We start from the raw sequence: 26,689 nt of genomic DNA, 5'->3' as shown, positions 1-26,689 counted from the left end.
CGGTTTCCTCACGATGTTTTCCTTCACCGAAAAACGACTGGTAAATATCAAATGATATTTCGTACATAAGTTCCGAAAACTCATTGGTTCGAGACGGGGTTTGAACCCGCGACCTCCGGATTGCAAGTCGCACGCTCTTACCGCTAGGCCACCAGCGCTCCATCATCATCATCATCATCGTCATTTGCTGTCAAATGTCATCATTTAACAAATAAAATACAAACAAAAATAACTCTAACATTTAGCACAAGGCCACTCGGATACGTTCACACGTCAAAAAAATACAAGTGTAACAAGGCTTTATACAGAAGACAAACTTGATTAAACAGTATAATATGAATTAGGATTAAAATTAATTTATATTGTTTTATGAATTTGGGTGGATGGTAATGGACATCATATTGAATTTATTCATTGATAATTCGATCGTTTTTTGTTGAAAAGTCAATTTTGGTATCTTACCCGCGACGGATTGTTGATTTTCAGAACCTGAGTGATTTCTCCTTGCGGAGGCAGAACTGTGCCCGATGGTGACATCATATCCAGCTGTAACGTCTGCGAACAATATTAATGATTAAATTAAGTGTAATAAAATAAAAACTATAATGTTTCTAACTATATTTTCAAAGCCAACCATCTTATGCCGATAAAATGAAAATAAAGTAAAATCGGCATATGTGACGCCCAGCGTAATGTCACGATAAAAGGTTTGTGAGGCTGGTAGACTATGTAGCGCCCTTGCTTTGGGCTAAAAAATGGCTTGTGAGGGATCGCTAGACGGATGGATAGACTGGTCTTTTCACGGGTCGCTTGTATGTAATCTTTGGTATTGTTTAAGCTCATGTTTTTACACGTTAGTACAGAATAAATAATAGTACAACCGTACAGAAATGACACTGCCTACTAAATCGAAGTTTGACTGCGATTCAGGGACGAATCATGATGTCCCTTTCTAATGTATGGCACTACCCCTTTCGGCTATTTAGGGTTGTCAAAATTCAAGTCATTATGTTATCTGTGGTCGTGCATGGAAAGGGACGCCAAGTTGAATAATTGCTCGAAGCAATGCTGAGCCGCCCCACTGATGTTACTTCAGTTCGTATGTACGGTTATAACTGTTAGATTTGTCGAGCCGAGTCCATCCATTGAGAGTTATCAGAGGTGACGTGTCAATAGATGAATGAGTGGCCGCACCCGGGGCACGGCGGCCTGGAACAGGAAGTCGGTGAGCGGGTCGGGGCGCGAGCTGCGCGCGCGCATGGTGAGCGTGACGCAGTGCGGCGCGCCGCGCTCCACCTCCAGCACCACCGCCAGCCCCGCCTTGTCCAGCGCCGGGACCGTCAGCGAGGGGTCTGCGGGGAAGTACAATGGTTATTATACTTCTGTACATTGTTCTATAATGGTTGTTTAAATTCAGCTAGGAATGTCATAAAGTAATAATCATTTATGAGTATGTCAAATGTACATTGGGCGAAATGAGATTACAGTTTGATCCAAAAAGCCGTAGTATAGATGACAGTAGACAAGTGTAAAAATAAATATCACATAAGTTGATTTCGTTTAAAATTTTACAATTGTATTTATTTTTCATTAGTGTTGGCCCCGTCACTGGAAAGTTGTGTGTCTTTGCCTCGTTGAAATGGTCGCGCGCGAATGGCATTGTGACATCAGCTGGAGGGTCACAGTTGAATGCGGGCCGCGTGCGTACGAGCGCCGAGCGCACATCGCCAGAGTGGCCAAGCCTTAACATTTGTTATCGAGCGCCATCTAGCTAGTTGCGAAGTGTTCACTAAAATTCTTATATTAATTTTATACACAAAACCACTGTTGTAGTTGTATGAATATATACGTACGCGAAGCTACAGGCGGCGGCGCGGCGAACAGGCCATCGAGCAGCAGGCTAGCGGCGCCGGCCGCGTTGTTGTTGAGCGCGGGCGGCGGCGCCGGCGCCGGAGTGCTGGTGAGCTCCAACCCGCTCAGCAAGTCCAGGATGTCCTGTGTGAGACCAACATTTTGTTAATAACATTTAACAAAAGTAACTTTTCTGATTGGTGGCGGTAAATTGTTCCAACACTTCGATGCAGCATATCGGAAGCTGCCAAGAAAAGCGGAGGTACTGCGTTGCGTGCCGTTAAGTTTAAGGGGCTTACATTAGTGTTGGTATTGTTGTTGTTGTTATTGTTGGGCGCGACGTCGGTGCGATGCTCGGCGTCGCCGTTCGTGAGCGGTTCCGACCCGATGATTAGGTCCAGTAGGGCGTCCTGGGAATATAAATAAAAATGATAAAATGTTTATTTATTTATTTATTTAATCTTTATTGCACAAAAGAAAACCTTATAGTACAAAAGGCGGACTTAATGCCATGAGGCATTCTCTACCAGTTATATAAGTTTTCTTGATTTTATCAAATGCGGTTTTTTTTAACAAAATCATTTCTAAGAAAATATAGGTTTCAATACAGGTTCATAGAATTCTTTACTCATTGGTTAATGATTGGATATAAATCTGTAAAAAAAAAACTGTAGAACGACTCATAATCATAATGCCATACGAATAAATAAATAGAATTCAAACTTTTATCTTAGTTTCATTTTGATGATATTAGTATTTTTTAATATCTATTATTTTTCGACTACTTCTGTTGCTGACTCTAATAGTATATGAAATTGTGTACGGCAGGTCAATGGTCATTGACTTTAAGAGCGTTTTCACATTGCCCGATCCGATATTGGATGTCGGATGGAAGTAAATTGTATGTTTTTCTGTATTTATTTAGTCATTAAAAAAATCATTACTAGTAAAAATCATTATAAGGCAAAAAAGGCGGACTTGTTTTAATAATAATATTTTGGTAATTTCAACTATATCGAAGCCCCCGTCTGCAGCCGGACCGATAATATTTGTTTGTGTGCGTATGTGTGTCTGATCGCTAAACAGTGCACCCCCGCTGCCTGACCTCCTGATCCGATATCGGATCGGGCAATGTGAACATGCTCTTATCAGTACATGGTGGCTCCCGGCGGTGAGGGGCTCGGCGGCGGGCTCGGGCTCGCTGTCGGGCTCGTGGTCGTCGCCGACGGCGCCTCCATGGGCGGCATGCGCTCCAGCAGGTATATACATACCTGGTGGCTCCCGGCGGTGAGGGGCTCGGCGGCGGGCTCGGGCTCGCTGTCGGGCTCGTGGTCGTCGCCGACGGCGCCTCCATGGGCGGCATGCGCTCCAGCAGGTATATACATACCTGGTGGCTCCCGGCGGTGAGGGGCTCGGCGGCGGGCTCGGGCTCGCTGTCGGGCTCGTGGTCGTCGCCGACGGCGCCTCCATGGGCGGCATGCGCTCCAGCAGGTATATACATACCTGGTGGCTCCCGGCGGTGAGGGGCTCGGCGGCGGGCTCGGGCTCGCTGTCGGGCTCGTGGTCGTCGCCGACGGCGCCTCCATGGGCGGCATGCGCTCCAGCAGGTATATACATACCTGGTGGCTCCCGGCGGTGAGGGGCTCGGCGGCGGGCTCGGGCTCGCTGTCGGGCTCGTGGTCGTCGCCGACGGCGCCTCCATGGGCGGCATGCGCTCCAGCAGGTATATACATACCTGGTGGCTCCCGGCGGTGAGGGGCTCGGCGGCGGGCTCGGGCTCGCTGTCGGGCTCGTGGTCGTCGCCGACGGCGCCTCCATGGGCGGCATGCGCTCCAGCAGGTATATACATACCTGGTGGCTCCCGGCGGTGAGGGGCTCGGCGGCGGGCTCGGGCTCGCTGTCGGGCTCGTGGTCGTCGCCGACGGCGCCTCCATGGGCGGCATGCGCTCCAGCAGGTATATACATACCTGGTGGCTCCCGGCGGTGAGGGGCTCGGCGGCGGGCTCGGGCTCGCTGTCGGGCTCGTGGTCGTCGCCGACGGCGCCTCCATGGGCGGCATGCGCTCCAGCAGGTATATACATACCTGGTGGCTCCCGGCGGTGAGGGGCTCGGCGGCGGGCTCGGGCTCGCTGTCGGGCTCGTGGTCGTCGCCGACGGCGCCTCCATGGGCGGCATGCGCTCCAGCAGGTATATACATACCTGGTGGCTCCCGGCGGTGAGGGGCTCGGCGGCGGGCTCGGGCTCGCTGTCGGGCTCGTGGTCGTCGCGCGCGCGCGCCGACGGCGCCTCCATGGGCGGCATGCGCTCCAGCAGGGCCGGCCGCAGGTGCGCGTATTGTCTGGGTAATAAAACAGAGTTACCGTCAGCTAACGACAAATAAAAAAAAATCTTAAGGATATCCTTCATCATTCATTTTCTTAACAATTCGAATAGATCATTAACTTCCACAAACGCTCTCAAGTTAAATCGCATCAGTCAAGTCGACCATTTTTAATGTGATTGTCGCGGCTAACTAACGTCCCATCAAAATGTCAAAACAGAGATTTGAGTAACTACCCGACGAAAAGTCAAGTAATCCAATTGGCAGGGTAACACCAAAGCAAAGATCACGAAGATCTTTTTGAAGAGGATAAATATAATCGACTGTATAGACCGAAATCAATTCAACCGCCCAAGCTGTACGGATTATCAAAGGTACATGTCCAATACGCCATTGCGACTAATTGTTAGTTAGATCAGTTCGCCATCCTATGATATCGCAAAACATGTAGCAAGCGTACTCCAGGGACTAGTTGGAAAAACCTGATCCTATGTAAAAGATTCTCGCCATTTAATTGATATTGTCAAGGGTATAAGACTGGAACCAGATGAGATTATGGTGAGTTTAAATGTGGAATCTTTGTTCACCAAAGTTCCATTAACAGAATGCCTGGGCATTATCAAAAAGAAATTACTTTGCTGGAACACTGCTTGGAGGGAAACTATTCCATATATCAAGGCCAATATTTCCTGCAGGTAGATGGAGTGGCAATGGGTAGTCCAGTTGCTCCAGTAATCGCTAACATCTGGATGGAGCATTTTGAAGAGTTAGCACTGGACTCCAGACCTAACGTAATTACCTAACGTACCTAAGAGGTACGTGGACTACAATTTCTGCATTTTGAAGGGAAATAACGACACCGTCACAAACTACACCGAACACTTAAACTCCATCCACTCAAAGGAGAAATTCACATATGAAATAGGATGTGTCAGGTCCTTACCTTTTTTGGATGTCAAACTTATGCTGAGGTCGGCATCTTGACACACGCCGTATACATAAAACCTACGTATACCGACAGGTACTTTTATACGCATCCTCTCATCATCACCCAAGGCACCTACAATCCGTGATCACGTCCTTGGTGAACAGGGCACATGACTTATGTGACCCTGAGTATCTGGACGGTGAACTAGCCCATGTCCAGGCTGTACTGGAGAAGAATGGATACCGTGGGAAGATGAAACGCAAGCCGAAGTGAACGGAAAGACATCAGAGGTCAATAGACAACCGGCGTTTCTACGATATGTGAAAGAGATAACGGACAAAATTGGAGCAGTAGTAAGAAATTCTCCAAGTCTGTATACAAGCCGTTATTCGACGTAGCAGAGTTTTTGCGCAGTCCAAAAGATGTCATTCCGTACCAAAATCCGGGCGTTTACAAAATTGAATGTAGTGTGTACATTGGTCAAGAGAGGTTTAAAGACCACATAGCGGCAGTTAAAAACCGCCAAGTACCATTGATATATATCTAAGAACGGGCCTTACGGGCACTAAGACTGGTGCTAGTTGAGTGGTGTCACTCACGAATTCGAGCCAATCGTGCAGTCTAGTTGCGACCAATCGCGCGGGTGATGCGAACTCATCAACCAATCGCGTTGTGGCGTTAGACTGAACGATTGGTTGATGAGTTGTACTGGCCCCATTCCTATTGCCCGTAAGGCTGGTCCTTAGATATATGTCAATGCCAAGTACAGAAATTCGCGATCGCCGAACATCTTACAACTGGAGCAAACCACTGCATTGTGCTTCATGAACCAAAAGTTGTCTCCACTGAACGTCATTATTATCTTCGAGTTGTGCGAGAAGCTATTGAAATAAAGAAACACCCCAGAAATTTTAATAGGGATGATGGATTTAACTTATCAACTTGGGGGCCTGTGATCCAGAAGTTAAAGCCAAGGGATCCATCTCCGGATGTGTCGGGGGATATTTTAAGTGTTGCGTGTCTATCTATTGACAATAATTAACATGTATGCAGTGGGTGGTTTGAAAATGTGATGTCTATCCCAAACGAGAGTCGGGTAGTTACACAAATCTGTATTTTGACATTTTACTGGGACATAGTTAGCCGCGATCATGACCAGTGAAACCTGTGTCAAAACGTCGGTAAATAAAGGTAACAAAATAAATTCGTTATAGACCCGGTTATAAATGTAATTTAATCTCTTCTTCCTCGCGTTGTCCCGGCATTTTGCCAGGGCTCATAGAAGCCTTGGGACCGCTTGACAAAAAACTCAGAGGGCAAATCAGGCCTTATTGGGATTAGGCCGGTTTCCTCACGATGTTGTCCTTCACCGAAAAGCGACTGGTAAATATCAAATGATATTTCGTACATAAGTTCCGAAAAACTCATTGGTACGAGCCGGAGTTTGAGCCCACTCTCGATAGTCGCACTCTCTTACCGCTAGCCCACCAGCGCTTAAATGTAATTTAATATGTGTTCAAAACGAGAAAGTTTTAAATGTTATGTTTTCCATATTAGTGATCAATGTTTACCTGTATAGTTGAGATAGCTCCACTCCTCGCTGTTGCAACTCGATGTGAATGTGAGATCCGAACGTGTCGATAATCACTCGGATTTTGCTGTAATAAAAACAAAAACTATTAACATACTTGAAAATTTTATATAACATTGTTTTCTACCCGCGAAGAAATCATTACGTTAAAACGACTATCAGGAGTTTACTTTAAAAAAAAATTTGCTTAAATATCCCCCTTGGAACAAAAAGTGACAGTTTATTAAATTAATGAACAAAATTACAATTTTGATGCATCTTAACCTTTTGAACGCCACGCCTATCGTACGCCGCGCGTAATCGTGAACCTTGTCGGTACGCATGACGGTTGATATTGGGCCGTAGCCGCGCCGCGCGCGTCATATGACGTCTTTGACCGTCAAAAGGTTAAATACGGGGTGCTCCAATTGCAAATACCGATGGATCTTGCTTCAGCGGAGGCACATTTTAGTTGAGGATGCATTTGACCTTGATTCATTTGATAACGAGCAACTGGTTCTACTGACACAATTTCCGCATAGAATTAAATATCAAAAATACTTACTCCTGACTAGGCTGGCTAGTGAACCTGGTGGACAGCTTGGCTAACGACAGCAGCAGGAACTCCTTCGTGGTGATGGATAACTGTGTGGACCACAGTAGCTTCTGGTAGATGTCGATCACGTACTCCTCGCGCGGCCGCTCGAAGTCATCTGCGATTCAAAACGAAAACTCATAAATGTGACCGAAACCGGTAAAACGTCCCACTTTGTCGCATGCCATAAGGACGCCTTGACATATTCGTATAAAGATCTCGTCCTTATGGCAAGAGACAAAGTGGGACGTTTTGCCGGCTTCAGTCACATATTGTGGCACCGTTAGCAGTGGGGTGACACTGGACCTTTCGTGTGACTTCGGCTCAGCATTGCTACGAGCAATTATTAGGGTTGGCAAAACTTGACGTTTCTTTGCATTTTACTTCACTTAAATTTTGAGAACCCTAAATAACCGAAAGGGACAGTGCTATAAATTAGAAAGGGACGACATGATTCGTCCCTGAATCGCTATCAAACTTCGGTTTTGTAGGAAGTGTCGTTTCTGTACGGTAGTACTATTATTTATTCTATGCGTTATCGCAAAATGTAGAGTGAGAACTAAAAAGATGCGGTCAATTATTCAAAGGAAACCGCATGGGTCAACATAAAATGTATGTAATCAATATGCTCTAATTACTGCCTAAGGGTGGTATTCCACCTGTCCAATTTCTTGGTCTAATGTGGATTTTGCGTCTTACATTTTGCTTAATGAGACAGAGTAAGAAATCGGACAGGTGGAATACCATCCTCGGTTACGTTTACCAAACATACTTCAGAATTCGTTTCACAGGATTTCCCGCGGAATAAGTCATATTACACCGATTCCTGCTACTTGTTTTTATAAATTTTCTCATGGAAAGCGTATTTGCTACACAATATGTTTTTTTTGACGCGGTTCTTTCAGAATCTTAAGCAAGTTTTTATTTTATAATATATTATAATTATATCCAGCAACGAAACAGGATTAAGGCGAAATTGACTAAATAAATACTGATTTTCTAAAACAATAGGCGGGTCCACACAGAGCGAGCGAGTGAGCACGTCGTGCGAGGCAATTTCCTCACGCACAAACCGGCAATGTAGACGTGCCTCGGCCGAGGCGGCGCGTGCTTTTTCCTCGCGTGCGTATGCTCGCTCTGTGTGGACCCGGCTAATTATGACTCTTAGGTAGCAGGTAGGAAATCTCCTCTTGACTTACCTACGCCGTCGTCATCGACCATGGAAATAGCATTGCTGGCTTCTGACACCAACAGATCGCCGTATTCTCCTACCGTCCACGTGGCCACCTGAAATAATTAAAATGTCAGTGTTAGTTTTAATGTAGTTTCATTGCGACCATGTATGCTTTAAATTTTGCTCTAGAAACAGACGTGATACACATTTTGGTGAGAATTAAATAAAGTCCTCTATTTTTTTAAACACAAGTGGTATTTAAGTACAAGAACTACCATATAAAAGCTATCCGTGAAGTGCGTCAGTGAAGGGAGAAAGCGATGAGCGCGCTTTACGTGGCAAACATTTGAACTTTCGCGTCAACATTTTCCATACTTTTCGTTATCCATCAACGTTTGGGCCGCAAGCGACTGGGCCCGGGGAAGGGGTTAGTACAACGAAAGAGAATTAAAAAACACTCCATTCAACGGTTTTCTTAACAATAATACTATTATTTTCGTAGTCTACATCTAGCATCAAGTAGCGGAACTCTCAGTACTGCTACACGACCATAGATGTCGCGGCAAACAAAAAGTCTAATGGTCAACGATAATCCGCTAATATTGTAACTAGAGTAACCAGAACTCAATTTTTAACTCCTAAGCTTACTCTGGTTAAAATATTCGCTGAAAATCTTTGAGCATTAGACTTTTTGTTTGCCGCGACATCTATGGTCGAGTAGTAGTACTGAGAGTTCCGCTATTTGACGCTAGATGTAGACTACGAAAATAATAATAATTTTGGTAACAAAACAATTGACTGGAGTGAGCACTCTTGGTCTTCTCAATTCTCTCTGGTATAAACCCACGTAAGTGTAAGGCCGGAGTGGACGCTCGAGTTGGGCGTGCGGCTCGCATGTTCGACAAATGCTAACGTATAGTAGGGGCGGCCGCAGTGCACGGCGCACGGCACTCGTCCCGACTCGACGCCTTGCCGAGCGAGCGTCCACTCAGACCTTACACTAAAATAACGAAAATGACGAAACCTATTGCGGATAGCTTATTGTCTGTGTGTAACGACGACGCCTGTTGCCGATTTATGGGTACTTAAGAGATTAGACCAAGCAAACTGCACGGAACGCTGCTACAGTGAGCTTGGTCTGACTAGTTACCTGCACTAGCGGCTGCTTGTCGGAGGCGTCGCCGCTGACGGCGGAGCGCTCGAGGGAGCTCCACAGCCGCATGGCCGCGTAGGCCTGCCGCTCGGCCGGCGCTGACGAAATGATCTGGATGGTGCTGGACACGGTGTCGTCTCGGAGGTAGTTGCCCGCCTGGTGGAAAAAATACTTATATATTAGAACAGTATACAATTTTACGCAATTGTACACACTAAAGATGGGTGCCAAAGAGTGCTGTCAAACTTTGCACACAACACACAAGCAAATATTAATGAATTACGACAGTGACGTTGATTGCCGGTTGAACCGGTCATAAGTCTGAAAAAAATTATTATTCATTTCGCAGTATTTTCGTGAACTAGTTTGCGTCTTCGTTACAAAAAAAAATTAAAACGTAAACGACGTTTACCTGCATAAACAATACGTAGTTAAAAGTTAAGATTATCCAAGGAAAACTGCCATGTCTGCGGTCAGCCTTAACTCCGTTAAAACTTTTCTAAAATTTAGGTTGATTTGACAGAATTTTTGACACAGGTACAAATCTGATGATAACCCGAAAACATACTAGTCAAAGAGCACTTAAAAAAACCTCCACTGTAGCATTTCCTGTATAAACTTTGAACTCCTTTTATCATGCTCTCACCTTGAGGAACCCCTTAAAAATGCCACTCGTTGGTGGGCGCGTATCTCGTGGCAACGACCAGCATGGCGCTGGAGCACTGGGCCTTGGACTTCGGCTCCAGGACACGAGGAGCTGCATCACGCACTCACCTTGAGGAACACTTTGAACAGCGTGTCCAGATGCCACTTGTTAGTGGGCGCGTATCTCTCGGCGGCGAGCAGCATGGCGCTGGAGCAGTGCGCCTTGAACTCCGGCTCCGAGCGCTCCAGGAACACGAGGAGCTCCTTCATCATGCTGCGGATGTTCTGCTGGTTCACGAGCGCGAATGACAGCTCCATAGCGCGCCGCCGGATGGAGATGTCGGGGTCCTGGAAGATAACAAGGTACGTACATAAGCGTGATGTAGCAATTCGAAAATACTGGAGTCTTTTTGATAAACAATAGTCAGAAAAGATCACCGCAAGGAACATATTTACAAACATGTTCATCCAAAAAAAACATTTTCCTCCGTGCGTCGTATTCCTCAATATTGAGGATCGTCATCTCCCTTTTGTATCACTTTCTCTCTTATGATCTTCCTCCATCTATTTCTGTCTCTGGCGGTGTGGAGAGCCATGTGAACTGTGGAGTGAGCGGTGCGGATCTGGTCAGACCAACGTATTGGACTGCGTCCGCGTCCAGGCCTTTTCCCGTCTACTTTGCCGGTCACAAGCCCAGAGCTTTTCGAGGTTGCCACCTTCTTTTCTCGCAATATGACCGAAGTATTAAAGGAAAAATCAGTCAAAGTGATTTGTTACTTTTTTGGACTGACGCTCTAGGTAAAGCTGTGACGGGTCATTGGATACGGAGAACTTAAATTTATATTGAATCTCATTGTTAGAAGACTTATCAAACTACGCTCACTGCACCAGGCTCCTGCAGCTGCCGGCTCTTTGCTGCGCCTCTTAGTCAATCTCAGAACATATGCAGGAATACGTTTACACAACGTCCCTTCTCCTACCCCGCTGACTGTAGCAGTACAACAATTGACATTTTCTGGCTTAAAATGTAGATTGTAGATGATATACCTTCAAACATTCCAGAATGGTGGTCCGATGCCTCTGCACGGCCGACGTGTCGACGTGCACCGTCCTCAAAAGCGTGTTCAGCGCGACGTATCTGATGTTCTTGTCGTTGTTCAGAAGGAACCTTCCGAGGATGTTCACCGCTAGGACCTGTGGAAATGTATTACTTTATTTACTGTTTTGATGGCATTTTCAAGGATGATTGAATTTAGATATAATGAGGTATACCAGAGAATAACATGTGACTTGTACAATAGCGACTTTTTGTCGATTGTAGGGTTTAGAAGTAATTTTTTTGAGACAAATGGAGTGAGTAAATTTACTCAATAAATATTTGTCGCCTAAAAATATTTGCAGCAAAATACAGACAGACGCGTAGAATGTCCCAAATGCTCTCAAATTATCTTTGAAGTGCCAGCCAAAACCCCTTCACCCTGTCGTATTTTGTTCCCTGTAATAAATTTATAAGGGCTTTAGCACAACTATTCATAGTTTTTTCATCACACTTGCTCGAAAAAGATCCTATTTCATGCAGGCGTACTGAAAAACAAATGCCTATATTGTTCTCGCGGGAGTTATGGATTGTGAAAAAAAAAAGCTATAACTCCCTAGGGAGTTATAACTTTTTTAATTATCTCAGTAATTCGTACAAACCAAGTGGCGTAAATGAGTTTTACTTTAATAATATTGCCGTTAATAATTTAATATGTTTGTTTATGTTTATTTGATTAATTTAATAGCCGTTTTATAATTCACATAATTTTCAATCGTGGCTGAATGCCGAATAGGTATGTGCCTTCGATACCGAACCTGTCACCAAATGACAATATGGCGGACGAATGTTTGATATGTCACGTATTTAAGAATCATTAAGCTTAAAAATTAGTATTTTCTTCCCAAGTGTGATGAAAAACATTGTGTGTAATTTCGGGGGTAAGAATATTGAAAACTCGGGTCTTTAATTCCATTATTTAATTACCACCCTTGCTTCCAAAATTTCATTTACCCCCCTCGTTGCACAATGTACTATTATGCGACAAGCGTGGCATACGAACCCGCAGACTGCTCTCAGACTTGATGTCCATGATGGACAGCACGGTCTCGTACAGGATGGTGTTGCCCACGTTCTTGCTGGTCTCCGTGTTGGTGGCCACCTGGGCCAGGATGTCGTTCATGGCTTCTGATGCTTCCGCGTCGTTTTTGCCCAGTATCCGGAGAAGGCGGAGGATTTTAACCTGGAAGATTTTTTTGTGTTACATTACACCAATGTCGACTAAGTGTCGATTTTGACCACTAGGCTAAGTGGGTAGTGACCCTGCCAATGAAGCCGATGGTCCTGGGTTCGAATCCCGGTAAGGGCATTTATTTGTGTGATGAGCACAGATATTTGTTCCTTAGTCATAGATGTTTTCTAAGTAAACTTCCACGTTTTCTACACATTATTAACTAATACAAACGGGGCGTTTGGAGGTAAATTTAAAACTTAATACGCGATTAAGTCACGTTTATATTAGTTAATAATATTGTCCATGTATTTAAGTATTTGTATATTATATATATCGTTGTCTGAGTACCCACAACACAAGCCTTCTTGGCTTACCGTGAGAATGTGCCGGATGTTAAATTTACTCTGGCATAGGATTAGGGTACCGCTCATAGCTCTACGATAAGGTCTATTGGTGACACCTTCAGAGTTAGGAAGTGATGAATATATTTTGAAACGGTGTACGTAATACCGCTATAATATTGGTATTATAATTATAAATCGAAACTATCCATTTCATACGGTTTAACTATTCATGTCCATATTTTTTTGTTAGAAATCTTTATACCGTCATCATAAGTTCCATCATGCTCATAGACTTGATAAACACAATGCCAGTCATATAATTAGTCACGAGCTGATTCAATTTTGTAACCCATGTAAAATTGATTTCTAAGTTGACATAAAAACTACAATTTCATCATTATAATTATGTTATCAGATGGTTGTATAACAAATATAACAATAATCTCCAGCTAACAAGTCAATAAAGTAGCTCTAATCTTATGATAGCATCTGTAAACTACATTTGAGCAAGTTAATTATTTATATTGCAACTATATAACTTCATTACCTGAAGGAAGGGGTCCGAGACTCCACTGACGTCATGCTCGGGAGAGTAGCCGGCTAGTATCAAATTCTTCAGTATCCGTACGAGGTTCGGAACGATCTACAAGCAAATACACACCTTAACATCATACTAATAAAGTTAGTTATTTGGCGCACACATAAAGATTATACGAAGCGAAAAGAAAATAAATCAGCCAATTTAAGTATGCGAATTTTCTAAATACTGGATGAAAAATAAAGTTTAAATACTTTCAAACAACAATTTAACAGTATAGGGCAAATTACAATGAACACCTTTACAACAAATATCAACTTTCAACTGAAGAATAATAAAAGAGCTCTATATCATATCCCTCAACGAATATTAGTCACATTGAGTGCTAATTCTAATCTATGTGACAAAACCGTGTCACAATCAAACGACATACATGATAGTTAGTACACGTGAAATAATAAGACAGAAGTCGAAAACTTTCAAAGAAGGTTGTATAGAGAGAAATATAAGATGCACTCTGTGTACTGTGTGTACTTCCAACACTATTTCTACACAAATGATAGTTTGTTTGATTTCCCAAACGTCCCACAGATTACGGAAACCTGACAGATTCGTACACAACTTACTTAAAAAAGTCTTCAGCACAGCAGCAAAGAGATGCTGTTTCGGAAGAATAAAATAGGAATCTGTAAGACTTCCGCTTGGCATGTAATACAATACATATAATACGGTTTGTATGTTTGATATCATGTATCCAACACAACACATTCATGCTGTTGCCTGTGTCGTAGCCTGTTGACATTCTTAGTGTTCAAAATATAGTTTATATACATGTATCTGAAACTCTCTATCAAGCAAAATCACGCTTATGGGGTTTTCCGTGTTCAATAGTAATTACTTAGTAATAGAAGGAAGTGATCTCGAAAACTGGGCTTAATCATAGTTGGTCTTACCCGAGAGTATATGCAGTATTCGTGAAAAAAGGAGGTTATCTACATATCTACCTTTATTTGGGCTATTTCATTTAGAGTTGTACAGAATATTTATGTTCGATGACGTCATAATGTATCAGACAGAGCACACTAAAGGCTTAACCTACGAGTTGTTAAGGCATTGTATTTAAGAAATTTAAACGTCTTAAGGTGCATAAGGCTGTTAAGATCCATATCCACGATTTTTATCAATATGCAGTTGCTTTGATCGACCATTTTTCATTACCAGTATTTCAAGACTGTCATTCTTAAACAACTTTTCCCAAGACTACTTATGAATGATCTTGATCAACGACATCTACGTATTCGTATAGATATTTTGAATGTTTGCATAATAGTCATCAGGCTACGACACGTAATGGTGCAAGGATCATCGTGTGATTACCTCGCGCTGTCCGCTCTCCTACGGGACAACACAAACAGAACAATTAGTGTGGTATACTTATCCTACTATACTAAGTGTGTCATTTACAAATGTGTGTACGACATACAGTGTAGACGCAACCTACAAACGATTTTGAGCATAATTTTAATCCGACTAGCAATTTATAATGAGTAACGGTTGTTTTTGCTAAAACAAGTTTGTACGCTCAGATCAGATAAATATTCATTTGATACGCTTTCATAATGCATGACGATCTTTATTGAGAAACAATAAAGATCAACGTGGAGAAGACCGGCGCATAACATTTATTGCTGGTAAGGCCGTCATACGACAAGGACTCTTGTATTTGTATACGAGCTCAGAAACAGAAAGGAAAAGCTTCACACCTTATGCTATAGAGTATAGAGACCTGTGGAGTATGTGTACAAACGCAAGAGTTAAAAGCAACGAAAGGGCTTGTAGACGGTTTTCCCTCATATACAGTTTTTTTGACATTGGCCTTAATTGATTTTATGTATTTTTTATTATGTTTTGACGATCATGATGAGAAGAGAATCATAATTTTGACATGAGAGTAATTTTTATTATGTAATTAAGAAATATATATAATATTTATAAATATCTATGTATAAACATTTGTATCACTGCAAATTTATACTGTACAATAAGCATAAACATACATACGTACATTTGTACTTAATAATATACGTAGGGCTTGTTTTGGTCGCCAACAACGCTCTATGAACGCAAGTATAACTAACAGCGAAGCACAATCAATATCTCGTTCGCCTACATCACATCATAAATTCATCTCGCTAAATTATACCCTCGAAACTGTGTCAAATACATACAATAATACAAATGAGCTTAAAGCTTTAGAGCCGTCGTAAAGTTCGCAAACAAATAAGTCTGGTAAACAGGCTGTGCAAGTTTTATTAAAGTAACAAGAGACCCGAGCTAGTACAATGGAGTGTTTTCAACTAAGTATATTTCGGGCACGTATGCCGGGATTTCTAAGTGGAAAAGTTGACCGGCCGTAATAGTTAAGCTGGTACTTGGCAACCCTTTGTAAATAAACACTATATACAAAACGGCTACTTTAATTATTAGTGTTGGTACAGACTAAATAAACATTAGAGTAAATTGAACATTTTTTTATGACTGTCCATCAACATCATCATGAACTAAGAGTTATTCTCTTGTCGGTGGAGTACGAATATCTTCCAGTTTTTCCTATCTTGCGCCAGTTCTTTGGCTTTTTGATACGACACGAAAACATAACCTTCTTTTACTTGATCTAAATAACTGCGTCTGGGTTTTCCTCCTCGCTTGCGTCCTATCCGCCCCTCCAGGATAGATTTAGAGATCGTCTTGTCTTATGAAATGTCCAATCATTTTTCCGCGTGTATAATCAATAGTGTTCAGAATAGTCATGGACTAAAATACATTTCCAAATAGATACTTAAACTGTACCATGGTTTAATATAAACTAACATTTTGGGATTTAGAAATATTAAATCAGAAAGGAGAAATTAATGACGCAAAATCTTTACAAATGAAACCGTGCGAGTGTAAGTCATAAAATGTTTTTACATAATGTTACAAAAGATGGCGGAGAATCTTATTAGATGTTTTTAAGTCGACTTCCAGACATCAAAAAACATCAAAGAAAATAATTATCTTCTTACGTAAACTTTTATGGACAAAATTATAATATTGCCTACGGCAATAATGAATGTCTATAATACCTACTCACTCCTGGAATGTAATTTAAAACTTTCAGTATACTTAAGTAAAGCATTATTCGATTTTCGCTTTCTAGTCTTCGTTACGTCAAACTTATACTCGATTAGTGAAAATGTCTACGATTTGGTGTGAAAATCGATACGACAAAACTCCTCAGTGACCTTTAGGTCACAGGTCATTCACTACCTGATATTACATTGGTGGTATTGAATTGAAATGCGGCTTTGACTTGATGCGGGTTTGTGTCGTAAACGTCCAAATTATTGTCGAACAAACTGATGTTTTTTTTTTTTTTTATAATAGTGATCGAGTTTGTGTTATCAATAGAAATTATATGCTTTTTGTTAGAGATTAACTATTCAAGCTAATATTTGGCAGACGATGTATTGTTCACATCACGGTATATTTTTTTGCAAATATTGTATTAACATGACATTTATGTAAAGCACAGTTAGGTGTTGAGTAACAGTTTGCTCGAGATTTTCACGCCTATCGGATGGCGAACCTGTCAAACCACATCGATCAGTTTAACGACCGTACTGCCGACCGGATTGGCGACGATTAATCTAAAGTCCGGCAAAAACTGTAACTAGACGTTTTTCTGTCCGATACTAGTCGGATTTGAATCCTGCACGTAACTATATGTTTCTACAATATTAAGAATCCGCAGCAAGCTCGGCTGAATTTCACCTTCCCATACATACGGATTTTTCCAATTTAAAATTTATTCTAAGCTTAAACGGAGTCTCATTTTATAACTACGAGTTGGATTGTAATGAAAGTTTGCACATACAATGACATGAGGTATATCTATGCCTGTAATAAGTTTATATAGCACCAGCTTATAAAAGAAATGAAATACCTACAGCAAGAACACGTTTTTAATGAAAACCTTAATTTCGCTGTGTTATTTTAATTATGGTCTGATCGGAAGCTATATAAACTAATTACAGGCAAAGATATACCTTATCCTATTGTATGTACAATGTTTCAGAGCAATCTAGCTAGTCGTTTTAAAATGAGAACGTGACTACGTTTGTATGGAGAAACGACCTTACGGTGGAGTTTTAACATTCCTTTAAAAAAGTACGTTACTTCTATAAAAAAATGTAAATGATAGTATGAGCTTAATCTACTGTTATGTAGTAAATCTGGGATATAAACAACACAGTTTAGAAAATAGACAGTCGTGTCATACGTCTATAATAATGTTGACATTACGTTTAATAGAACATTGTCGAATATGCAAATGTTCGCGCGTTTAACAGTAAAGCAGGCTGTCGGTCGGTATGTAAAATATCCCAAGTACCAATGTCCTGAATCTAGTCTGCATGATACAGAAGATTAGTCTATGATTATGATCGACGTGTTCAAATGATAACGACGTGGATAATGTTCACTTCGCTGCGACCTATTTATGGCGAGTCGGTTAACTGGGTTTTCTGCCTTAAGAAATCCTTAATCGATCATACTAGAGTAACTAGATTATATCAAAAGCTGCCTGATTTTATCAAAATAAACGTCTACAACATAGTAGGCCGACCCAGATTGCGTCATGAAAGGCAGTACTAACAAGGAAAAATAATGATAATTTGTACGTGCAGTACGAAAGTCGGCGGCGAGACTTTCTCCTTTCATCATACGAATTTGAGACCTAAATTGCCTTCCCTTTGAATCTAATAACAATACTGAACTGAACACCGGTGGACCTTATAACGTTGCAATAAGGTGTAGGAAAAGTCAATTAACATTGCCTGTGCGTACATGTTGGAACAGTGGGTGCTCTAATGTAAGTATTCACTTTTCTATACAGCTAGTATGGCGACGTGGATCCTTAAGCTATCCTTACTTACTGTAGTCACAACAGCATTTTGTCCGTTAAATATCTAAACTCACTTTTCGTATCTAAGCCCTCACAATTTAGTTTAACATTACCACTTTAACAATTAAACCGTTCCGAAGTACCATTTTCTGTAGGATTAAAGCAAGTTTAACATACATTATCACTTAGCGCTTTTTGGTTGTCAACCGACGACTTTATACACGAGTGTATCCTGTTTGTAACATGGGTAAACATGTATGTGATCTACTTAACTAAAATTACGTTCACAAGGTGTCAATCTAAATTATACTCTATGATATCAACCGTAGGGGTCAAATTCGTGATAAAATAAAATTAGTTCTTACCTTTTTGAAGTGGTTCAGTGTGTCGGGACTGTTTTCGCACATCTCTGTGATGAGCGTCACGCCCGTGATAAGGACACCTGTTGACACATAGATAACATTTAACCAGAGTAATTTTGACCCTTCTATTGTATGGGTATACAAATAAATGAGAGATGAAGATATTTTGGTTTATTGTTTAAACGCTATCGGGCGAGACCTCTTCGATAAGGAATCGATTTCGTTTATTTTTGAAAATAAGAAATCATATCAGAAAAGCTATAGGAGTAGGAAGATAAAAGCTTGTGAGCAAAGATTCTTCTTGAATGAATAAATGAAAAGGTTTCCCGATATTAAAAAGCTTGTCACTACGCGACTATAACCAAAAGCATTATCATTTTCCCAACGTCTCAAGATTTTAAACATCTTCGAAAACATTCAACTGAAATAGCAGATTTGAGTAGGTATTTTGCTAAGGGTACTTTACCCAAGCAAATTCAATTAGGAAATAAACTTGAGAACAATTTGGTCTCGGAAACCCTTCGGTATCGGTAAGACAAACTCTCAATTTGAAGTTTTTTGTTTGAGGCCGAAATTAAGGGAATTCATTCATTGATAGGATTTATGTTCGTGAAATGTTATTGATACTGATTTGTCTAATAAAATCCTTTAAAGCTTAGGACGCCTAAAGTAGACTTTGTCAAATAAAGTTTCTAGTTAGAGTATGTTACGAACAGTGGATATTTTTTGTGTGTAGGCCAACCGTGAATTGTTTGATGTGAAACATGACATCCGTTTAGTCATCTATTTTAATAGAATTGCTACTTTTATTGGTGCTAATTGCAACAATTAGCACTTATTCCATTGAATAAATTGACTACTAAAATGGTGTATTAGGTACATATACTAAAACGTCAAGTATCATTTACCATTAATGGTTTATGACAACGAGTAAAAACAATATATTGGAAGAAACAATATACGTTACACGTTACGCATTGACTTGTATCACTACATACTACATATATCCGTCACGGATTTTTTTAAAATCATTTATTGTTTCTATCGAAAATGCACAAAAACCAAAGTCAACATATTAAGATTTTTTTGATTGAAATGGGTTTTGCCCAGTACGTTTATGCTAAGTTATAAAAACCGTGACGGATATATATAGTATGCCAAAAAATCACAAATAATTCGTAGTATAACCACCTGCGAGGATATTACGGTTTGTTTAGCAGTTCTTGTTTCTGCTCCATACATTTTTTTTTTAAATTCGTAACTCGACATTTTTTATTCCAAATCGTCTAAAATTCTTAGGTTACAATAAGAATGCTGGGCAAAACCTATTTCAATAAAAGAAAAAACATAAAAATAAGAACTTTGGTTTTTATGTCAATGAGAGCCGAATTTCAGCCCACAGTGCACCGATGCGGATCCGCACGCCGCTCCAGTGTGTGGGCGAGACAGTGCTACGCACGTATATAGACTCTGACCACACTAACTTTGCACCTTGGCAGTAAGACTACATTTATAAATATATAAGCTCCATACTTGACGTAGTACTTTGTATGAAAACTTAGCATAGTCCGACTCTAGCGATGTACACTGGACCGGCGTGCAACCATTATTTTTTATAACATATTGAAAGATAGTATAATGTAAGAAATACGTTGGACATAAATAAGCTTTCCCTACATTATCTATACGCAAAGGCCAAGGCCAGTCTAGGCCCCTCGAGACACTGAACGATAGCTTTTTATCCAAATGGCCACGCTTCGATGAATTTCGCGGTGTAACATCAGCGGTGGCAGCATGGTTCCATTTTTATCACTTGTCACTATGCCCGTCACTTTCGCGCTTACATACTTGTTAGAATGTGACAAATGATAAAGAGTTGACCATCTTAGCCCTACAGGTTGTATTGCATTAACATGAAGAACCTTCCCCTTAATACGGGTCGAATGCGGAGTAAATTATTAACTACTAGGCAAAAATATTCCTACCATTTTGTTATTAGAGTATGACACAATCTAAACGTTCAAATAACTTTGGTGTTTGAAATATTTGAAATTGATTAAGTGTCTGCCGGTTGTTTCTGTCCTTGTTCCCAATAAATATTTCATATCATTGAATTATTTATTATTGTGCTTTATGTATTGAATCTGATCCATATACAATAGTAGCTTCTATAAAATAACGCATCGCAAAGTCCGCTGTTTAGAAACAAGTGTTTAATTAAAACAACAAATATTACTTTGCTAATCCGCGAAAAAGTAACTTGTTCGTCAATCGTTATACTTACTTGCGTATTTTTACATGCAATGAATAGTGTAGAAGTATAGTAACGTCGCGCGTCGGCCAATCGCTCAAAATTTATCTGCACAAGCTCTTGACAATCGAGTCGCGTACAAATTACTTTCAATACGATCGTCTGAGCAGTTAGGTACTTCTGCTGCTGACTGTCCAAGAAACTATTAACCATAATTTAAAAAAATACTAGGACTCAGACGATAAAGGCTGCGTCTTCTAATATAATTTACTCGTTAGAACTGTCTATCTACCACTCAACTTCTGAGTCTCGAGAGAACACCTTCTAATGGCGTTATTCATAAAAACTGTTAAGTCTAAGGTCCTCGATAACCGTCGGTCCTTATTAGCCATTTTTCCATTTGTGTTTGTGAGACTGGGGCAAAATTTTACAAGGGGTTGGTAAGTTTTATGAATACGGGAGTAAATTTAGCTTCGTCAGATTTTGTCCAATTCAATTAATATTATCACAAAACTTACCATGATTCTTTTCCGTCAATAAACTCCTCGTAGCCGGAAGGAACATCTCCATCAAATCTGGAACTCTTCTTATAATGCGGAACGCACATAGCGCTGCCTTCTTCTTTATGTACGCGTTTGGACTCTTGATCAGCCGCTCGACTTCCGATGCCAAGTCTCTCGCCATTTCTGGAGAGGCGATGGCGCCCAGTGTACATAATGCTAGACCGACCACAAATTGGGTGTTGCTGTTGAGATCGCTGTGGAACAAAAGGCCAAATTAGTACCTAATTAGGTTATGATTGTGATACCTTAGATAAAGGATTCTTTAACCTTTTCTCCGCCATGTCAATGAAGTAATAAAGTGTCATCAACGCCATCAAGCAACGTACACATTGCACGTAAACACACCTGACCAAAGCCTCAACTTGATATGAAGTCATGGTGGTGGGGCACTAAATTTACTGACCTTATATCAAGTTAATGGCGGCGAAAAGGGTTAATGTAGAATTTAAAGTTTTTGAGGTTTTTGATTTCACTGAAATCAGTCATGGAATTCTGGATTGTAGTTTTTACACAGTAAAAAAGAATTGTTAAATTAAACGGGCATTTAATAAGTCTCAATGTTACAGAAAGTTCTTATTTTATGAGGAACTTAATACCTACTACTGTCAGCTTTTGTACATCAATAATTTCTTTTGTGCACTCATTTAAATGATTAAAAGTACCACAGTAAAATAAAGTAGACGTAAATCTGGGCTTTAATGATGACTGAAATTCCTACATTACTCTTAGCTTTCGCCCGAGAGGTATACTCGCTGGAGTTTAAACGAGAAATGTAGTAAAACATTTGAGTAGGGCACGGACTCTTGTCACCTTTTTCCTTTACAAACTCTTCCAACAAGACAGTTGACCTCTTATACCGTTTTGCCACGAAACAATGGTAATGTAAATCTTTGTACTGGCAAGAAAGTGTTATTGACTTCTTTTACTTAACGCATCATCTACAGCTATAAGTTCGTTTTTTTTTTGCATTAGAAAGAAGGTGAATCTTGACGTGTCTTTTTATCAAAATACACTATTGAAAAATATGCCACAGCAAACATGTAACAATTATAAATCATATACGATTATTTACAATATTTTGCTTTCATAAGCAATATAAACCATTTTTTTAAAGCCTTTTTCAATCATTTTCAAAAAAAGACACGTCATGGTTGTTAACCTTTTTTCTAATAAACTTTCATATCAAAATTTAAAATAACGTATACAAGTTTCGCCCTTATTATTTTCGTGACAGTGGTGCCCCGTCTTTGTTACACCTTTGTCATTTGACAGATGTGGAACAGCATGAAACTTTGGCTCTAAGAAAGCTAAATGATTTTTTGCTTTCAGTTTCGCCACCACGGCCTTCGCACATAGCCAATAAAGCTTCTTCTTCAACGAACTTCCGTCGCGTAATGTTAGTTTACACTGGAATTATTACGGGGCCGTAAACCGGATGATTACTCGGAGTTAGTGCCCCGTTTACGACGCATGTTATTCGAGTGCTTAGCGCTAATGCTTAATACTACATTAAAGTTCAGTCGTAAACGCACGTACACGTTTAGTGAATGGCGCTGTAATGATTTTAGCTATTAAAATATTAAGACTAATAGCAGTTTCATATTACGTGAACTTAAGTGTCCAATACGTATAGTCTTCAGCCGTGTAAGTTGCATTAAAACGTGTGCGCTTCTGCATTGTTAGATGTTTTATCCATGTCGTTTTTGTAAGTCTATCTGTCGTTGTTGTAATTCTGTTATATGGACTTAACTTACTGTTTATCAACTTAGCGCTCCAAAGCTGGAAATACGCGCTGCCTACGTACAGATGTGCTAGTTGTGAAAAGTTTCCAAAAAGTTAAAAAAGGTCTATAACATTTCAGGAAATTTCATACAAAAAAAAGAGCAGGTTCTTAAATTTTCCATCTAGAAATTTCGTAATTTTAGAAACTCTCCGACGGCGTGTCTGTTACTATACCTACGTCACCTACGTGCTAAGGCTTAGCACGGAGTCAGTTATTAGGTTATTACAATAAAATTTTCTTTTGTTGCGCTATAATATTCAGTACTTTACTATACATATGAAGCTTTCACGAATCATGAATATCTGCGACAAGCACAATTCTATTTCCCTCAAAAATTTAACGTCGACTTTCAGAATCCTCTTCTAAGTATATCTCGCTTCCTTCCTACCCTTTCCTAAGCGTATTATCACGAAAATTCACTTCGTATTTGACAGTACCCGACTTATTTCTCCCTGGGGCATTTTATGCGAAACATCTTCAAGAGGCTTGTAAGTAAAAAAGAAGTTAATAAAAAGAACAGCTGCCGGTTGCGTCCAAGCGAAAAATATTGATCCTAAAAGCGGGCGATGACCTACCCTGGCGGTTATACTGACATGCTATTTAACATTCGTATATAATGCGGGTATTGCAGGTGTCGAATATCAGCTGTCAGCTTCAAATGAATTGAAGCTTAGATATTTTAGGAATCTGAAGGACAGGCTGGTGTTGGAAAGATAATAGTTTGGTCGTGGATATACCTTAAAGTAGGTACATCAATTAAAAATTGCTTAGACTTCGCGAAATGGGAATATGTAATATATTATTCCTGATAGAATATAATAAATATAAAATTAGTGTAAAATTCTAGGGACTTCATTAGGGCAGATCTTTGTTTTGAGTCAGTTTTAACGTGAAAAGTTTAAATTATTTTCATATAGACGATTCATATTTAACTCATCATATTTTAAGTAGGTAAAATGATAAATCCTAGCCAAATTTACTAACGTGATGACTATCACCTATACCTACTTAAAATTAAATTTTATTTAGTCCTTTATATGGCTCTCCTCCTTCTTCCTCGCGTTGTCCCGGCATTTTGCCACGGCTCACGGGAGCCTGGGGTCCGCTTGACAACTAATCCCAAGTTTTGACGTAGGCACTAGCTTTTATGAAAGACTCTGCCATCTGACCTTCCAACCCAGAGGGCAAACTAGGCCTGGTTGGGATTAGTCCGGTTTCCTCACGATGTTTTCCTTCACCGAAAAGCGACTGGTAAATATCTAATGATATTTCGTACGTAAGTTTCGAAAAACTCATTGGTACGTACGAGCCGCGTTTGAACCCACGACATCCAGATTGCAAGTCGCACGCTCTTACCGCTAGGCCACCAGCGATCATATGGCATAGTCATTCATATGGCTAGGCTAATAAAATGCCAATTGACCATTTTCCCCCACCTAATTGCCCGTTTTAATTTTAATAAGCTAGGTACAAATTCAACATCACAAACTCGTAACAAAGGAGTTAATTAGTTCGAGTATAAAAGAAGCCAAGTGCTTGTTTTATCAGTTAATTTATGTAAACGAAACGAGGCCCGGAGCGCCAGGTTTTCAATTTATGTGCCTTCAAAAACACGCATTTATGTGATAATGGAAGTATGCAGAGTGTAGATAATATTGCGTACCGTGAAATAAACGCTTTGTTAAATACTCGCGCGATACGTAGTCTTGTAAAAATGGCTGAGTAAAATTTTGCCAAGCGGCGTGTTGTGAAAAGATATCTCTTAACCCGCCATACAAAAGTATAGCTAAGGAAGTTTGAATCTATTTGTACTTTTAATTAGGTTGAATTTCATTTGTTCGAAAATTTTACTAGACAAATTAAATGCTAGTTTGTTTTTAATGACGGTTGATATGACGTTCCACTGAAACGGAGTGTACATCCTAATGTACATTGGGCGGCTCGAGATTATATAGGTTCATACAATATATTATTTCCGATAATGAGGTTAATCGCAATGAAGAGACTACTCATAGCTCAACATGTCAACGTAGTAAACGCAGCGGAAATACTAGATATATCAAAGATAGGAACATGCCAATTAAGGATCAAACAATGTTTCATCATAACATTTCATGGCACAAAGGAGCTACAAAAATAAGATCCCTAATAAGGCATCTTATAGCGAAAGATTGGCGACAGCAAAACGTGATTAATCTCTAAGTTTACCACTAGATAGCCGTGATCGCAGTGATGAAACTGAAAATCATACGCCTATTCGTTGCTTTGGGCTGACACTATCACCAGTGTGAGAAAGAAGCAACTAGAAATATCTCAATAAAAGTGAGGTTGTCTGGCACTACTATTGGCAATGTAATCTAGTGATTCCTGGTTGTTTAGAAGGTGATTGTCTCAGAAAGTATATAAATATAAATAAATATTATAGGACATTATTACACAAATTGACTCAGTCCCACAGTAATAAGGCTTGTGTTGAGGGTACTTAGACAACGATATATATAATATATAAATATTTATAAATACTTAAATACATAGAAAACACCCATGACTCAGGAACAAATATCCATGTTCATCACACGAATAAATGCCCTTACTAGGATTTGAACCCGGGACCAACAGCTTCGTAGGCAGGGTCACTACCCACTAGGCCAAACCGGTCGGTAGTTTAATTAAACTTTAAAGTAGAACCTCTTTTTTTCTCCGACCCCATAAAATACAAACATTCATTCATTTGTTTCCATAAAATCAGACCGTCAATTCTCGTGCTTTCCTTTCTTTTAATTTGAACGATGATAATTTTGATGCTATCTGATTACTATTACGTTGCTGCCATGCATTATAATCACCCTCGTCCGATAAAATTGTGATAAATCTCGATAAAACGACCATGATCGCTATAGTATCGCGTGCAAGCATTCAATCGGTCACGGTTCACGGTGCAGAATTCATTGCAGAGGCGTTTGGAGGCGTGATTCTGTGCTAATTTACTAGGTTTATATCATTAGGATTTTTTTTATTTATTAAACTTTATTGCACAATACAAAAAAATAAAGTACAATTTTATTGTTTGTGCGGGTATAATTTTAATAAATAGGTCAAGTAAATAAAACACTTAAAAAGTCAAATTTAAAATGTAGTCAATTGCTTCCTGTTTTGACCACCCAAGTTAAGAACTAAAAATTAGTAAGAACAGAACTAAAAATTTTACAATAAAGAAATAAATTTAAAACAATATATTTATTGAATTCAATATCTAGTAATTTGACTATTTTAAAACTATAATTACTAGATAAATGTCAAAAGCGACGCATAATATAAACAGGTGCGTTGGTAAACATTTTGAACACCTTGAATTTATTTTGCAAAAGGAAAAGCTATTTCACAGTGAGGCAATCTC

At 40.0% G+C, this 26,689-nt stretch overlaps 1 protein-coding gene and 1 long non-coding RNA gene across 5 annotated transcripts in view; one reads left to right on the top strand and one right to left on the bottom strand.

The window, feature by feature from the left end:
* LOC133521176 (uncharacterized) overlaps window positions 1-26,689 on the top strand; it is a 293,381-nt gene that overhangs the window by 185,179 nt on the left and 81,513 nt on the right. The window lies entirely within an intron of this gene.
* LOC133521159 (AP-1 complex subunit gamma-1) overlaps window positions 1-26,689 on the bottom strand; it is a 48,759-nt gene that overhangs the window by 1,764 nt on the left and 20,306 nt on the right. For 3 of the 4 annotated variants that reach the window (XM_061855962.1, XM_061855964.1, XM_061855965.1), the window contains exons 5-20: window positions 21,465-21,703; window positions 18,699-18,775; window positions 14,766-14,783; window positions 13,398-13,493; window positions 12,336-12,515; window positions 11,284-11,430; window positions 10,366-10,584; window positions 9,589-9,747; window positions 8,464-8,551; window positions 7,235-7,382; window positions 6,671-6,757; window positions 4,051-4,189; window positions 2,151-2,261; window positions 1,854-1,995; window positions 1,195-1,352; window positions 463-555 (exon numbers count right to left, since the gene is read on the bottom strand). In XM_061855962.1, coding sequence (XP_061711946.1) covers window positions 463-555; window positions 1,195-1,352; window positions 1,854-1,995; window positions 2,151-2,261; window positions 4,051-4,189; window positions 6,671-6,757; window positions 7,235-7,382; window positions 8,464-8,551; window positions 9,589-9,747; window positions 10,366-10,584; window positions 11,284-11,430; window positions 12,336-12,515; window positions 13,398-13,493; window positions 14,766-14,783; window positions 18,699-18,775; window positions 21,465-21,703 — 2,101 coding nt within the window. The remainder of the gene's footprint in view (window positions 1-462; window positions 556-1,194; window positions 1,353-1,853; window positions 1,996-2,150; window positions 2,262-4,050; window positions 4,190-6,670; window positions 6,758-7,234; window positions 7,383-8,463; window positions 8,552-9,588; window positions 9,748-10,365; window positions 10,585-11,283; window positions 11,431-12,335; window positions 12,516-13,397; window positions 13,494-14,765; window positions 14,784-18,698; window positions 18,776-21,464; window positions 21,704-26,689) is intronic. The other variant, XM_061855963.1, reaches the window with a different exon arrangement.

This window comes from Cydia pomonella, chromosome 9, assembly GCF_033807575.1.
Source record: "Cydia pomonella isolate Wapato2018A chromosome 9, ilCydPomo1, whole genome shotgun sequence".
Classification (NCBI taxonomy): domain Eukaryota; kingdom Metazoa; phylum Arthropoda; class Insecta; order Lepidoptera; family Tortricidae; genus Cydia; species Cydia pomonella.
The sequence above is the reverse complement of the archived record's forward strand: the minus strand, read 5'-3'. Positions and strand labels throughout refer to the sequence as shown.